General features: G+C 38.5%; 1 protein-coding gene across 2 annotated transcripts in view; it reads left to right on the top strand.

Moving 5' to 3' along the window:
- The window catches only part of RAB2A (RAB2A, member RAS oncogene family), an 89680-nt gene that overhangs the window by 29150 nt on the left and 43467 nt on the right, over positions 1-17063 (top strand). For both annotated transcript variants that reach the window (XM_045075761.1, XM_045075762.1), the window contains exons 2-3: positions 2840-2911; positions 11210-11277. In XM_045075761.1, the coding sequence (XP_044931696.1) occupies positions 2840-2911; positions 11210-11277 (140 nt within the window). The remainder of the gene's footprint in view (positions 1-2839; positions 2912-11209; positions 11278-17063) is intronic.

Here is a 17063-nt window from a genome sequence, read left to right as displayed (position 1 = left end):
TATACGCAACTAGCAGAATAAATGGTATTAATTTATCAGAATAAATGGTATTAATATCACTAAAGCAATACATATTCTGTTGTGAGGTAAGGAAGTTTTTTAGGCTCTTATATCACTTACATGATTGCCAGTCTTTTAGATGATTCTTGAGGTTTCTCCATAATAAAAAATCTGTGATTTCTAATTAATCATAATTTTTTCTAAAAATAAAAATGAAGAAAAGACACAGAGAAATCTTAAATGCATCTTACTGAGTGAAAGAACCCAATCTGAAAAGGCTATATACTGTTGACTCCAGCTAAATGACGTTCTGGAAAAGGCAAAACTATGGAGACAGTAAAAAGATTAGCATTTGCCAGGGACTGAGGGTGAGAGAGGGACTAATAATCAGAGCATTGGGGATATTTAAATAAGTGGAACTCTTCTATAAGATACCATAGTAGTAGGGGCACCTGGGTGGCTCAGAGGGTTAAGCCTCTGCCTTCGGCTCAGGTCATGATCCCAGGGTCCTGGGATAGAGCCCCGTATCGGGATCTATGCTCAGCAGGGAGCCTGCTTCCTCCTCTCTCTCTGCCTGCCTCTCTGCCTGCTTGTGATCCCTGTCTGTCAAATAAATAAATAAATAAAATCTTTAAAAAAAAAAAAAAAGACACCATAGTAGTAAATACATTATACATTTGTCAAAACCCGTAGAATAGACAACACCAAGAGTGAGCCCTTACGTAAACTATGGACTTTGAGAGTGATAATTATGTGTAGGTTCATGAATTATAGCGAGTCTTATGGCTCTGGTGTAGATAGTGGTGGTGGAAGAGGCTGTGTTCCCGTGCGGCAGGACGTGTATGGGAACTTTTACTTTCTGCTCATGCTCAGTTTTCCTGTGAAACCGAAAACTGCTCTTGAAAATAGAAAGGGGGGGATGTACTGCCTGGGTGGCTCAGTCAGTTAAGTGTCTGCCTCTTGATTTCAGCTCAGGTCATGATCTCAGGGTTGGGGAGCCTGCTGAAGATTGTCTCTTCTTCTCCTTCTGCCCTCCCCTCTCCCCCGCCCCAACTCTGGAAAAAACAACAACAAACCCTTGGGGCTGACTGTCAGTAGAGCCTATGGCTCTTGATCTTGGGGTCATGAGTTCAAACCCCACATTGAGGGGTAGATTGTACTTTAAAAAAATTTTTTTAATCTTATAACCTAAAGGTTCATATCTCAGATGTTTGCTAATTTTACTTTCACACTTAAAAAATAATTTTTCTTTCTAGCCTACATCTGAAAGGCTATTCAGAGGAGCTAGAAATCTGATAAAATGAGTTTGGCTTTACACCTTTTGTAATGTAAAAGAAGAAATTATGGATAAAAGAAAAGAGAAGAAAACTAAGATAAAATGTTTTGAAATTCCAGTTTATTTTTAGTTAAAACATTTAGAAAACTTTGAACAAATAAAGTATTTCCAAAAGCATAACCACACACACACATATTTCTTTGATTTGTTTACTGAGCATTTTGACAGTCTTTGTAACATTTGATACTAGGGTTAGTCATTCAGTGAAATCATTAATTGCCTTATCTCTGCCATAAGACAGCAAGATAGTCCTCATCTTCTCTCATGGAGGTTATAATCTAGAAGACCTTGAACAGCTTAGTTTAAGTGTCACTTCAGAAAGACCTTCTCCAGCCCTTCAGTCTAAATTAATCTTGTCACTCGTCCTCATAGTGCTCTCTTCTTTCAAATGGCAGTTATAATTATTTCAAATTACAGTTCATATAGATTGTCACTAGTAATGTTTAATTTTTCTACCTATACCCGACTATAAGGAAGGAAGCATTCCACATGATTGTATCCTCAAGTCCCAACTGCGGAGCACCATTAGCATTCAGTAAAGCCTTTTGAGTGCAAGAGTAGACGAAGTGCAGGATGCTCTTGAGTAAGCAGACTTGGTCTAGTGTGAAAATAAGGGCCTGAGAATGAGTAGGAAGATGATAGGGAGTTCAGTAACCAGTTCTCACATGGTGAGTAGGGTGAGCACAGAAAATCTATCTTTAATTAGGACTGTGGAAGTTATTCATGACCTTAATGAAGTGAAATTTGGTGATAGAGTGAAGGGATGCAGTTCAGATTAGAGTTGATCCTGGGGATGCCTGGGTGGCTCAGTGGGTTAAGCATCTGCCATTGGCTCCGGTCATGATTCTGGGGTCCTGGGATCAGGCTCCCTGCTCAGTGGGAAGTGTGCTCCTCCCTCTGCCCCTCCCCTTTCCCCTCTGTCTGCTCAAGCTCTCTCTCTCAAATAAATAAATAAACCTTAAGAAAAAAAAAATATTAGAGTTGATCCTGAAATGAATTAGCCAGAAGATAGAGCAAAGTAGATCACACACATTTAACTGCCAGTTTGTTTGTAGGAAAAGTAAAATGAATTACAAAAAGAGATAACTTTGTTTTTAATATTTTCACTACTACACAAAAAACAAAGTGCATGAACTTAACCTTAATTGCTAGAGTACTATAGTACTCTATAGTAGCTAGTAGCTACTACTCTATAGTAGCTAGTAGTACTAGCTACTAAGGGGACCTGCTTGGTTGTCTCCTAAGAGTACCTGCTAATTCTGTCTTTCAGATTAAAATGTCAAATGAATAACAAAGGATGAAAAGCTGTTTTGGATTGGTTAAGACCTTCCACTTAAATCATCAATCCCATAATTTCCTATGAAATCAGAGCTCTGAGATTTTGTGGTAGATTGTTTATAGAGCACCAAAAACCCTAGCTGCATCTTTTCTGTGTGCTTTTGTTAAGTGTTTCTTAATTTGGGGGAGTTTTGTCTCATAAATTTTTTTTTTTTTAACTTTCAGGTGTTGGTAAATCATGCTTATTGCTACAGTTTACAGACAAGAGGTTTCAGCCAGTGCATGACCTGACTATTGGTAAGTTTTATGCAAGAGATGAGAAACGTTCAGAAATTTTGGGCAGTAGAAATAGAATGTGCTAAAGGGGGTCCATTCTATTAATGATGAATCAAAAAGAATCTGTGAAACTAGATTTGTTGCTGCACAGTTTCATCCCATCACTTTTTGAAAATGTATAGGTATGGTAAAAATATTATCCAACTTTGTAAAAGTGGTCAGAAGACAACAGGAAGATATAAATATTTAAGATTGTGATTGTATTTAATAATGAAACAAATAATTGCAAGACAGTATAAAATATGGGTATGATCAGAGACTGGACCAGCTTGCCAGAGTTCAAATCAAGGCTGTGCCACTAACTAGCTGCCAGCAGTCATTTTTAGTGTCCTGTGTATTTTTAGAATACCAAATCAAACACAGAGTTTGTTAATCAAGTTATTTAGATGACTTAATAGTTTTTAGCCAAGCCACATGTACTTTGTGGAGGTATAGAAATCTTTTTCCAAGTGGCTGCTATCCATGAGAAAATTCAGATTCCATTTTAATTTTGCTAGTTGTAAGGATATACAGTAACGAAGGGTAGAACAGGTACTGTTGTTTCATGCCGGCCCTTATTTCATTTCATAGTTTACCTTCAGTGAGCCCAGTTTTGTGTAGGATCTGCTCTTTGTCCAGATGGTCTAAACCTGGGTAGCTCTCTCTTAAGCCTGACTCGGGCCTGACACAACTAGCCACACAGTTGCTTTTAGTATAGGGGACTAACCAAAAGTATGTCCCCTTCCATGAAGCTTTCATATACATTTCTGAGGGTTGTGGTACACCTGATGGAGAGGATGGCCCCAAGCCTGCTGTCAGAAATCAGCAAGGCCTGTGCCTGTGGAGAGAGAGAAGGAGATGGACCAAAGGGAGTTGTTTGCAACTGTAACTCCCACAGGTGTACCAGATGGGTCCCCTCTGGGTTTACTGGTGTGTGGTTGTGGGAGGTCAGAGGTTAAAAGCAAAGGGAAGCCAAGCATCTTCTCTCCTCTGTCTGCCTGGGTTAACTGTGTGTCCTCCAAGACTCTAGCCCCAGCCTCTGATGGTGACAGGCCCACTGATGATCTGGCTTATAAGGTCTGCCAACCCCAGTTTCTCTGTTCCCCCAGCCTCGGGATGGTAGCACTTCCCCGCAGGTGCTAATCTCTCGGCTTCTTCACCATTCCTTCGTTGAGCTTCTTAGCTCTTTCTTTCCTGTAACAAACTCCCTACATTAAATTCCCTTGATTTTAAAACTTTAATATGGTTTGTGTTTTTCTGGTTGGACCTTGGCTGCTACACCTTATGACACCATCACAGCAATTTATTTTTCAGGTTATTAACATGTATTTATTTTAAAGGAACATTGGAAAGTTTGCCGTAATAGGTGTAAGACATTATCTTGATTCTGCTGCATACTTTCCTTTGCCTGAGGAGTAGAAGAGGGTGAAAAAGCTAAGGTCAGGTCCTGACTAAGAAGTATTAAACAGTCAAACAGAGGAAGTAAAAGACAAGGATGAGTCGATGAAATACTCCTCGCCCTTTGACTACTCTCTCAATGAGAATTGTTAATGTAGGAATCAAAGAAGCAGTGAAGCAGTTTCCTGAGAGCTTCCTGGATCCAGTTACACTGAAGCTCAGGACTAGAGCCTTGCTACTCAGGTGTGTTCATGCACTATTACACTGACCAGCAGCATCAGTATTCTCTGTGAGCTTGTTCAAGAGTCTACAGAGTCAAATTCTGCATTTGAACAGGATCTCCAAGTGATACATCTGAAAAGTTGGAGAAGCATTGGAGCAGTGGCTTTTAGATACTGATTACTCAGCTAGGAATTTGTTTTGTATTGTTGACTGGTGTATGCATACATGTGAGCCCACCCTCCCGCACACATCCTAGCCTCTCAGTTGCTTTACTTCCTGTGATCTTATCTCCCCCTCTCCCTCAGCTACTCACTCCCATAGTCACACCCAGGACCTGGTCATTACCAGTGCCTGGAAGCACTCCAGAATCTCAGTTTCATGCATCTGGCCTTTTGACTCTTCTCCTGTCCTTCTAACTTACACCCTCTAGTTGCTCTCCCTAATGATTTATTTGCCCCATCGGTCCTATAATCCATTGATCCTGCTATCTTTCTACTCTGACCCCTCTGGGAGTCCTGCTTCCCTCCTTACCCAGCTTTAATTCTAGCCATTGTAATTATGTCATTATAATCACTCCCACATGTACCCTCAATCCCCCACCCACTCCTTTGCTCCATCACATGCTTATGGCTAACCCATAGGTTAAATCCGGCTACTTATTCTATCCTGCTTGGAGAAAAACACAGAGCCATGCTAACTAATCTCATAGTAATTTCTTAGACACTAATTTCTAACTGCTTGACAATTACACCTTATTTCCAGTCCACTCATTTTCCACTGTCCTGTACAACTGTGTTATACCGTCTTGCTCTTTAAGAATGCACTACCTTCCCTATCTTCACTCTCAGATAATAACCTTCATCTATTTCAGAAAATAGAGTCAAGCAGAAGAGCCATTTTTACAGGTCTCCATCACCACATAGACTCACCAACCCTCACCACCACCTACCATGAACTCATAAACTCCTCCTTTTCCTTGCTACCTGGATGAACCAGGAGTCGCTAGCCAAGGCCTGCTCAAGAACATGGCTTGGCAGTTCTTCATTCTCCCAGGTGTCATTCATTTATCCCTTTTTGATTGTCATTTTTCATGACTGTTATCTTTTTCAGCTTTCAATCCTTTTGTTTCCTTTTAGCAAAAGTCCTCAGAAAGAATTGTTTGTATTTTCTGTCTCTGTTTTTTCTCCTCCCCTCATTGTTTTTTGAATTTACTCCAACTAAGCTCTCTCCTCCCCATGTGCACATATCCAGCTGCTTCTTCAATATCTCCTTTCTCTTAGATGCCTAATAGGCATCTTCAAATTTAAAATTGCTCTTGATTTTTTTCCTCCTAGATCTTCACAAGTGTACCTGTATGCACACACACACACATACCCTCATACCCATCCTCTTGCCTAGATTTGTTTTTCTCCTTAACTTTTTATACAAGTGATTATAAATGAATATTGTCTGCCACTACTATAGAAGTAAAGTTCATGATAACAGATCTGTTTTGTTCATTGCTGTATCTCCGGGGGCCTGGTACATATAAAGGGCCTATAAATGTTTTCTAAATTTAGAATATACTATCTGGGGAGAAAGCTTCAGAAAGTAACATTTAACATTACAGTGCTTGATATATGCATTTGTCTAATGCTGTTTAATTTTATTGTGTAGAAATAATGCTTATTACAACCCACTAATTCCCACTGTGTTTATTTGGCTACCTAGTAATAGACAACTTGACAAACACTGATCTAGGGGTCAGACCATTTATATGTTGATGCCACCTTCCTGCCTATCTCCCCCAAGTCTTTAAACTAGTCATCCTATAAGAAGTGACTGCAAGGAGTCATGGGGGGAAGAGGTGGTAGAATCAAAGCATTATTTCTTGTACCTGACTTCCCACAAATCAGTTGAAAACACACCTCTCTTATTTGGGACTCAGTTTTCAGAGATAATTCGAGTTACCTAAAATAACATTGCCAAGAGCTAGGAAGGTAGCTTAGAGGACCTGTGAATATCTAATTTAGATCTCACAAAGTCTGTGTTATCTGAATAATAAAATGTAAATGTATTTTCTTGAGAGGGTGTGGTTATTATGAAAACATTGTTAAAAGTCCAGAGAAAGTTAAATTTCCCTTATGACTTGTCTTTGGCCTTCATCATCCACTGTTGTGTATGTCACCTTCTAGAGTTTTAAAATGTATCCATAAACACATGGAGCTGTTCTGATTTGTACTCCCTCTGTGGGAGTACTGAACAGAGTACCTGGTTCTGCTCATCCTTGCCCTTCTCTGCTGCTTCTGAGTTTTTGCTCTTTGTGAAATAGAGAAAAGTGTTTTTTTTTACTTTCCAGTTCCTGAATTTTTCGTGAGGCTGAGCATTTTTCTGTATGTTTTAGAACTGCTTCTATATCTTTTCTCTTTGAATTAACCTGTTTTTATCTTTGCCTCTTCTAATACTAGTTTGTGTTTTGTTTTATCGCTCAGATCCTTTGATGTTTTTCTTATGACTTTCAGGCCTCACTAAGGAAGACTCCCCAATACAAAACTTATATAATATTCTCTTAATTATTCTTCAAATACTATAAATTTGTACCCTATCTGGTATATGGCCATGTATATGATTTTCTTTAATCTGTGTGTCCCCACACCATTAATTAAATAAGCCATCTTTCTTTCCCGTTTGAACAGGAACCTTTATCATATGCTAAATCTCCATATGTAAGCAAGCCTGTTCAGGGCCTCTCAAATCTATTCCATTTATGTTTTGGGGGGTTTTTTGTTTGGGTTTTTTTTCCTCCTCTATTTCATGAGAAAATATCACATGGGTATTTACAGTAATTGTAGTCTACTTCATAAGTGGTTGGCATTTTTTCCTTTTCTAAGTTTTCTTGATCATTCTTGTGAATTCATTCTTCCAAATGAAGTGTAGTCTTAGTTTGCCAAATGCAAAATTTTTAGTGAAGTTCTTAAAGTTTGAGAAGAATTTTATTAAATTCATTGGTTAACTTGGAGACCATTTATGTTTTTAGTATATTAAAATCACCTATTTATATACACATGTGTTTGCATTTTTTCCAAACTTTTAAGTGCCCTTCAGTAAAGTTTAACGATTTTCTTCATACAGACCTTGTGCTTTCTTTAAGTTTATTTTGGCATATTATATATTTTGTTACTGTTGTGGATAAGGTTTTTTTTTTTCACCATTATTTTTTTTACTTAGTTTGCATGCTCTGGATAGACTGGTCTTATCTGTAAGTCATAATTTTTTCTTTGGCTACAATTTGTACCTTTTAGTTTAGTTTTTGTAATTTGTGACCTAAATCTCTAGAATAATTTACAAGTTGAGGACGTTATAATCGTTTTCTCTGTAATTTGAATTCCTTTAGTGGTTTACCTTTGAGTATGGCATATGCTGTTCACTTTTCATAGAAAATTAGGAAAATCGCTCTTTAATATCTAGTTTTCCCCTTGTTTCTCGAATTAGGGGAATAGAGCCTTCTTCCCACAAGTCTCTGTTTTGAACATCCATAACATCTACATCCCAGAACACGTCCCTGTGTTCTCTCTGCTTTGGCACCCCGTGATCACCTGGCCCTAATAGGTGGCCCTTTCTCGACAGGCTGTCATCATTAGTTTATATGTGAATGGTGATTTAGAAATTTTGGTGTATAGTATAGAATAATAATAATAATAGCTCATATATACTGAATACTTACAGTATGCCAGACACTGTTGTATTTTGTGTATAACCCTTTTAATCTTGAAAAAAATCTTAGGAGATGGGTATCATTAATATCATTTTACAGGTAAGAAAACTATGACACAGAAGCAATTTAACAATTTGCCCAAGGTTCCACAGTTAGTAGGTATCGATCACTGAATGCTCAATAAATTGTTACTCTGCAAAGTTTCAAGTTCTTAGGATGTAAGGATGATAATGATCTAGAGAGAGTTAAAAAGTGTATGTATTTACATTCAGAGTATTTTGTTCTGGAAGGTTTCAAGTGAATAACCTTTCTGAAAAAATCAGAATCTCTCCCTAACAATGTCAGGTAAATGAGGCCTTCTTGCATTTGGCTCCACAGACAATTTCTCTGGCAGCCAAATTGGCTGTTAATTGAAAATGTATCTGGAAAGAGAGCCTCAAGGGCATAGGGGATGATGGTTTATCCCTTGGAAAAAAGATAGGGAAAATGGGATTTTCAAGCATATGTACATACTTAAGGAAAAAGATTAAAAAATTTTAGTAATGCAGAAGAGAAATTGGTTTTCAGTTTTTTGTGTTACCGAATCTTACAGGACTTTCAGGTTTCAGTATTTTCTTTTGCTGCATCGACTAGAAAGGTAAAACCCATGTTGAGCCCAGTTACAAGTAGGTAAATGAGAAAGAATTATGGTTCTGAAGCTGAAATCAGATTCTGTTTCTGTTTCATTTCAAACAACCTTTATTACTTTGAATAAAGAGATAAATGTACCGAAATGCAGTTGTGGCTAGTAAGTTAAACAAAAGGGGATCTATATTAGAATACCTCTGGTTTTATATAGAACCTGCAGAAGAGGGAAGCCTTGGTCTTGGGCAGGAATGAAGCATCTGAGGGTCCAGGAAGCAGGGGCCGTAGCTGCTGTCTTGCAGCAGTAAAGCTGTCGGGAGCCTTTCATCTGCTGGGACAGAATGCATGCCGGTCACTTGTCATATCTGCGTCCCTCTGCTCCAGATGTCAGTTCCCGAGAAGGAGCATCTGCTTGCCCTTGTTTGCCTTGCCTGTCCAACCTTGGTATCCATCCAAGGGTCTATTTCTAGTTTTTTTGGTTTTGTTGTTGTTGTTGATTGTCAAATTTGACATTATATATTGGGTTGAAGAAATCTTTAATCCCAGTGAACAGTGCAGCATTTTTAGATTATGGTTAAAAGCTCACCTCTGACAATGACAGGAAAAACAGGATTTCTATCTCTAGTTTATGGCTAGAAACAATAGAGTCATGAAAAGACTCCCTTTTTAGTTGGTTAAATATCTAGCTGTGTAGAATTTTGTATATTAGTACGTTCCTTTTAAATATTAACACCTCAAAGAACATTTGTGTGGTATTTAGCCACTGGTTTCCTCCCCTCAGCTCGTTCCATTTTCATGTCATTAATGGTAAGCTGGTGGATGGTTGTTTTGGGTGTCTCCCACCCTGTGGCACAGAATACATGTGAAAATATGTATGTATATATTTATATGCATTTGTAATGAGTCTTTAGATAGGTAGATAAAAAATGTTTTTATATGGAATAAATTTGGAATTTTGCATTTTTCATTCTAGTACCTCATGACTCCTGGGGCCTCTTCTTTATTTCTGAGTCTGAGAAACGGACCATTAGTGTTTTGATATTGACTATGTCTCTCAGATGGAATCAGTATTAAAATGCAGACTGAAACCTTCAAGTTACATATCCTGAAAGAACAAATTACCTGTCTGTCCCATCCTCCTGATTGCGGTTGGGGGAATTACAGGAAATGCTGAAATGGAATTCTGACACTGGGCAGTGTGCCCTTCTCTGGGCAACTAGAAGCTGTTTTTCTGCCAGGATGACATCTGGTTTCTGAGGACCATGTGTGTCTTCCCTTCACCCTGACTCTGATCTAAATACTGATAGAGCACACTCCAAGCAGTAATGACTTGGTGTAATATAAGTGATAGACTTCTTTCAGCATCTCCTTCACAGCTGTGTGCTGTTCCGAAATTATCCCCTTTTTTCCTCCTCCTCCTGTTTTGATGATTGCCTGAGTGCTTTCAAAAAGGATGACAAATGAAGGAAAAGAGCCAAAGTAGTTAACTTACAAGTGTAAAGTCTGTACTCCCTTTGACCTGCAATTCTATTTCCTATACTTTGCCTAAAATCATAATCATGGGCTGAAAAATGTATGCAGAAAATTCATTTCGGTTTTAACTACTTAGTGAAAATTTGGGAATGACCTGAACTTGTAGCAGTAGAATACCAACTCAGTAAAGTTGGCTTATTATGCAGCTATCAAAAATAATGACATAGCTTTATAGATTTATTGATTTGTAGTGAGATTTGTGATATGGAATAATATTTATGTTATTGACTGAAAAGCAAATTAGAGAACAGCATTTCTGTGCTCCCTTTTATATAAATTGTACACTTCTGTGTATATACACAGAATATGCTACTTCTGGAGCAATGTCTGGAAGTATGTTTAAACAGTGGTTCTCTCTAGCTGGTAGATTTAGAGGTTTCTTTTCTAGTTAATAACCCACACTAGGAATCAAAACTGTGATGCTGAAATCCATTTATCCCTTTCAGTAATTTTTATACCACATTAATAGTTCTTAAGAAGTTTTAGTATTTGTTAACTAATAGTGATGGTTCTTGAATCTCATTTCTAGTTTTTATATTATTGATCCTCTGAAACAGGAAGACCACAGTTTGTTTTCTAACTATGCTAGACTTGAATTTCTTAGTATTTTAATTGTGTCTTTAGCTTACGCCTTTTAGCACATCTGCCTTAGATTATATGTTTTCTGAGGGAAGGAGTGGTATTTGATAAAGTTCATCTGTGTATCACCTGGCTTAGTATGTCCTGGAAATAGACATCCTTTTTAAAAAATCCTTAAATGTGAAATACAGTCCCTCGTTTGTGTAACAAATCGTTTTTTGTCTGTTCAGGTGTAGAGTTTGGTGCTCGAATGATAACTATTGACGGGAAACAGATAAAACTTCAGATATGGGATACGGTAAGTATAGTAAATACCTTGTATGCCCTAAATAAAGTTGTTTTTTGAAAGTACAGTATATGTTTTGTTTTGTTTTACTGTCCTTTTTATGCCTGTTATGGTTCATTGGTACCAACACCCCTGCAACCGTGAGATGAAATGTGGTAAAAGATTAGGTTTTCTTTTTTTTTTTTTTTCTAAAGATTTTATTTATTTATTTGATAGAGAGAAATCACAAGTAGACGGAGAGGCAGACAGAGAGAGAGAGGGGAAGCAGGCTCCCTGCTGAGCAGAGAGCCCGATGCAGGACTCGACCCCAGGACCCTGAGATCATGACCTGAGCCGAAGACAGCGGCTTAACCCACTGAGCCACCCAGGTGCCCCAAGATTAGGTTTTCTTATGCAGTGTTTTCAACAGGTGTACTGCAGATGCTGAGTGTTAGTGAACATATCTGAACAAATGCTTGGGCTATGGGGTCCAAACGGAAATGCTCTGGAAACTGTGCTTTTAAGAAAATAAAGCGCCATTGCATGGAGCGCCTAGGTGACTCAGTGGGTTAAGCCTCTGCTTTCGGCTCAGGTCATGATCTCAGGGTCCTGGGATGGAAACCTGCATTGGGCTCTCTGCTCAGCAGGGAGCCTGCTTCCTCCTCTCTCTCTGCTTGCTGTTCTGCCTACTTGTGATCTCTCTCTGTCAAATAAATAGATAAAAATCTTTAAAAAAAAGTGCCATAGCAAAGGACATGTATGAGATAAAATATAAATGTAAACACTATAGAGTCACTTGATCTGACAGTTTGTTAATTTTAAAAGTTTGATATAAAAGTTTGAGGGACTCCTGGGTGGCTCAGTTGATGAAGCATCTGCCTTCGGTTCAGATCATGATCCCAGGGTCCTCGGATTGAGCCCCACATCAGGCTCTCTGCTTGGCTGGGATCCTGCTTCTCCCTCTCTCTCTGCCACAATCTCTCACTCCCTTTCTTTGTCAAATAAATTTTTTTTTAAGAAAAAATATAAAGTTTGATTTAGTCCCAGCCACTTGAAGCCACCTTGCTTCTCTTACTTAATATTCGTTGAGTGCCTGTTCCGTGTCATGCTGTATAGCTTTTAGTAAGTTTGTCATCTGACCACAGAACAGAATTTGAGTGACTATTTTCTTTATCCTCCCAACTTGAATGCATAAAAGAGAAGTTACCTTACTGTATACAATGGATGCTGTAAGGTAGTGGTTCTCAAACTTTTTGGTCTCAGAATCCCTTTCTTTTTCCTTTTAAAAATTAATGAGGACCCAAAGAGCCTTTGCTTATGAGCCTTATAGCTATCAGTATTTACCATGTTAGAACAAAACTGAAAAACTTATTTTAGAGAGGGGGAGGGGGGCAGGGGAAGAGGGAGAGTAAATCTCAAGTAGGCTCCTTTGCCCAGTGCAGATGTTTAAAGATGAGTGTAATAGGGGAGCCTGGCTGGCTTATTAGTGAAGCATCTGCCTTTGGCTCAGATCATGCATGACCCCAGGGTCCTGGGATCCAGTCCCTTGTCAAGCTCCCTGCTCAGCAGAGAGTCTGCCTTTCCCTCCCCCCTTCTCGTGCGCACACATGTTCGCCCGTTCTCTCTCTCTCTCTCTCTCTCAAATGAAATCTTTTAAAAAAATAAGCATAATAAACTCATTATATGTTGGGATAAGCAAAGCAGTTTTTATGGGAATTGACTATGTTTTTCCAAAACAAAAAAATTGACTGTGTTTCCAAAACAAAACTTTAGTTTTCTAGTGAGAAGAATGTCGTTTTGTTACATTTTGAAAAGATCTCTTCATTGTCTGCTTGATAGAAAACAGCTTGGATTCTCATATCTGCTTCTGCATTGAGTCTTTTTTTTTTTTTAAGATTTTATTTATTTATTTGACAGAGAGAGACACAGCAAGAGAGGGAACACAAGCTGGGGGAGTGGGAGAGGGAGAAGCAGGCTCCCTGCTGAGCAAGCAGGCCGATGTGAGTTGATCCCAGGACCCTGGGATCATGACCTGAGCCGATGGCTGATGCTTAACGAATGAGCTACCCAGGTGTCCTGCTTCTGCATTGAGTCTTATGTGTGTTGTTTAGTTGGAGTATATGAAGAAAATGCAATTCCACATAACTAGGTAGTTGGGAAACAAAAGACCTCATCTACTTAAGGAGACAGGAACCCTGGGGGTCCTGGGGAATCACACTTTGAGAACCACTGCCATAGGTCAATAATACTTAATTCTTCACAGATCCCCAGTTGAGAAAGATCAAACAAGGTCACCTGTTATGACAAAGAGCATGTTCTCTAAACTAGTAAATGAAATATAAAATATGAGGAATTTTATCATTATATACCCATGTTTTATTGTTTTTTTCCTCTTGTCACTCAGTCTTGGTTTCTTACCTGTCACCCATAATAGTTACTAAGGGAAGCAGCCTTGGAGAATACAGTCTCACAGACTGGATTCTCAGGAAAACCAAGCAAGTTTCTTCAGGCTGTCATGAGACCTAGGTTTCCTGATACATATCCCATAATTGTCCCCTAAATGGAAAACCCTGAATCTCTATTTTGCACTGTTCCAGAGTTATACAGTGTTCTTAGGTTCTTGTGGTTTCTTAGCTCTGCTTTTGAAGTGGAGACTTAGGCTTTTACTGTTTCTTAGGCCCCTCCCACACCCACCCCAAGCGTGTAGTGTCTCATTACCTTTTTTGATATATATTCTCTTAGGCAACATGATTTCAGAACTGCATGGAAAAGAGAAAAATGAAATATGCAAAGTCCCTTCCTTCCTAGAGATTTAAAAATTAAAGCTCTCCAGCCAAAAAAAAAAAAAGTATTTTCTACTTTTGTATTAAGAGAGTTTATTCCTTTTTCAGAACTGATCGTTGTGCATAAGCTAGGTTGCTTTCTTAGCCAGGGAACTCATGCAGCACAGTGTGCTGTGAACCAGCCTACCTGCTATTCTGTAATAAACATGTTTATCATACCTTATACTGTGCATGAATACTTGTTTTGCTTGAAGTACTTTACCCCCTTTTTGCATTGAAGACCAACTCAGATGTCACCTGTTGTGGAGCCTTTCTGACACCCATGGGGTAACTGATTGCCCCCATAGTATTTTATGCATATTTCTGTTAAGAGCTCTTATCCTATTGTTACAGTAGTTGTTTACCCTTCTCCGAATAATCATGAGGGAAAGTACCATATGTATCCTACTCAGCTTTGTGCTTTAGATTAATAGATGATTGACTGATACAATGTTTGGTGAATTTTCTTGAATGAATGAGTAAAGCGTCTCATTCTAAGCAGCTTGTAGGATCATTGGATTTGTTCAGGAGATAGCATTACTAAAGTACATAGTTCCAAAGGGAAGGTTGATACTGTAATGAAAATTATGTGAAATTAGAGGCACAAACCACTTCATTGTAGTTTATTCTAGTATATTCAGTCGTTCTTCTGTCCTTAAGGTATTTTCTTAAATAATCCCCTGCCCTCCAATTTTTTTTTTTTAATTTCTTTTCAGTGTAACAGTATTCATTGTTTTTGCACCACACCCAGTGCTCCATGCAATACGTGCCCTCCATAATAACCACCACCTGGATCCCCCCCCCCGCCCGCCCTCCAATTTTTGAAACTTGAACGAGTCATTCATTTCCCAGTTGTTTAGTTTGTGGGTTAACTAGTCCTGCCTTTTTTTTTCCCCTTAGCTTATGGGTTGATTATTTTGTACTGCGGTGATCTTTCAGAAGAGATCTGTAGTAATTACTTATTTTGTACTTGTATGAAAGGGAAATAGAAACAAGCAAACAAAACCCTTGTTCATACTTCCTCTGTAGAGGCAGAGGAACAGCTTCTCTGTATCTAAAAGAGAGAGACTGGTACCTTTGAAGACATCATGACTCCCAAAAAAGAATCCTGGGGCTTCCACATGAAGGGTGCTAGGAACACAATAGCCTCTTTCAGATGAAAGAATGGAAAAGGAAAGAATGTTCAAGCAACTCTGTTAACTTACTACTTTTGACAGTTGCTTCTTGAGTCTCGCCTTAGAGGTTTGCCTCTTCTGGTCGTTGGTTTTCTTCTTATTTTCACCTAACTTCTAAAAGTCTTTAATAGATGTTATCACACACATAAAGGTTCATTCCACACTTAGTTTTATATTCGAATGGAACATTGTTTCCTGTATCATCAAATGTCTATACTTTTGGATAGGAAACTACATTTTTAGTAGCACGGATCATGTCTGTTCCTGGCCCAGGACATTTACAAAACCATCCTAGTATCCTTTAGGCAAAAATTTGCCAAATATTAGTATTTGTTTTATCAGCCTTAAATGATTTTTCCCCCAGTGACTAAGTCCCAGTATCTTAGGATATTTGTCATCCTTTGCATATCCACTTCTGTTCACAAAAAATAAAAATAAGGAATTTTCCTTGCGAAATTTCTATATCCTCCATCCAACATCTTTGCTTTGAAAATAGTTGCCAAAGATCTCCCTTAGAGGCTTTGTTGCAAGCAGAGGTAACTGTATCCTTTGGCTCTCTGTAACTTTCTTTTGTCAGAAGTCAGATGAGTGATATTCTTAGTCTCTATGTGAGTCAAAGAAGAAAACCAATTGCACCCAGTTCTTACTCCTTGGCTAATGGAAGGAGGGTGTAAGAAGTCCATTCTCACTCTTAGACTCTTAGACTCTCATCCAGCCTTTACCCACCAGTTTTTCTTACTCCTCTTACTTCTTACTCCTCTTTTTGTTTTGTTTGTTTGTTTTTGTCAAATTTTCAGTTACCTTCCCAGTATATCCAAATAAATTTTACTCTCTCCCCCTATATATTTATACTATGAATGTTCTAAGTCCCATGTTTCTGCCCAACTTCCCTCAAAACATTTTAGATTTACCAGTATTTTCCCTCTCCAATATGACATTGGAACTGCATTAAAAAAAAAAAAAAAAACACTCATGTGCTTCCTACATGTTCAAAGTACCTTTTCAGCCAATCACAGGCATTTTTTTGGCCCTTTATAAAATGTGTCCATTTATACCCAACTTCTTACCCCAAAGAATGGGTGTTTTTATGTCAGTGGGGTGGTAAGGATGGATGACCAGAATTCAGTGGGACCAGGGAAAGGGACTAGAACCAACACCAGGCCACAGTTCTACCTCTTCCACTCCTCTCCGCTCCCATCCCCACAAGCCAAGGAGTAGAGAAGCTTTGTCTTCTGTGGCAGCTGTTCGTCATCCCTCTCTTAAACAACTACAGGGACAGGAATCTCTCAAACATTCCATTCTACGCTATTATTTACTTCCCACCTGTGTATAAGATGAGAAGTAAATATAAGCCATTTCTTACATGGCAGTGTTAAAAGAATCTGAAATCCTCTTTTTCATGGTAAATATGCTTAGTTTTTTTTTAAAAATTTACATCTTTGTTCTTTCTAGATATTTACAATCCTGTTTCTCTTCACAGAAGGATCTACTTTTGTTCCTTTGGAGACTCCCTTAGAAAGCCTAGACTTAAGTAGTCCAGGTTGACTTTTTCTCTGTGCTTGCTGTGGTGGACACAGGCTAAAAATCAATCTGATTTTTACTAATGTTCTTGTCCTCCAAACCAAAGTCTTGTTCATATGTGTAGATTTCAGTATCTTTTTTCTGAATCTTTATATTGTGAGGGCCAGGAAGAACAATCATGGGGATTTTTTTTTTAAGTTGAATCTTGAGTAAAGTACCTGAGATTTCATCCTTGGGCACTGGACAACTTATTTGGCTACGTAGAAATCCTTTTCTCCCTTTGGTTCTTGGCTGGGTTCTT

The sequence above is a fragment of the Mustela putorius genome, unplaced genomic scaffold, assembly GCF_011764305.1.
Source record: "Mustela putorius furo isolate JIRA1106 unplaced genomic scaffold, ASM1176430v1.1 tig00000151_pilon_pilon_pilon, whole genome shotgun sequence".
In the NCBI taxonomy this organism is placed as follows: domain Eukaryota; kingdom Metazoa; phylum Chordata; class Mammalia; order Carnivora; family Mustelidae; genus Mustela; species Mustela putorius.
Note: the sequence above shows the minus strand (reverse complement) of the source record. Positions and strands in the feature narration are given on the sequence as shown.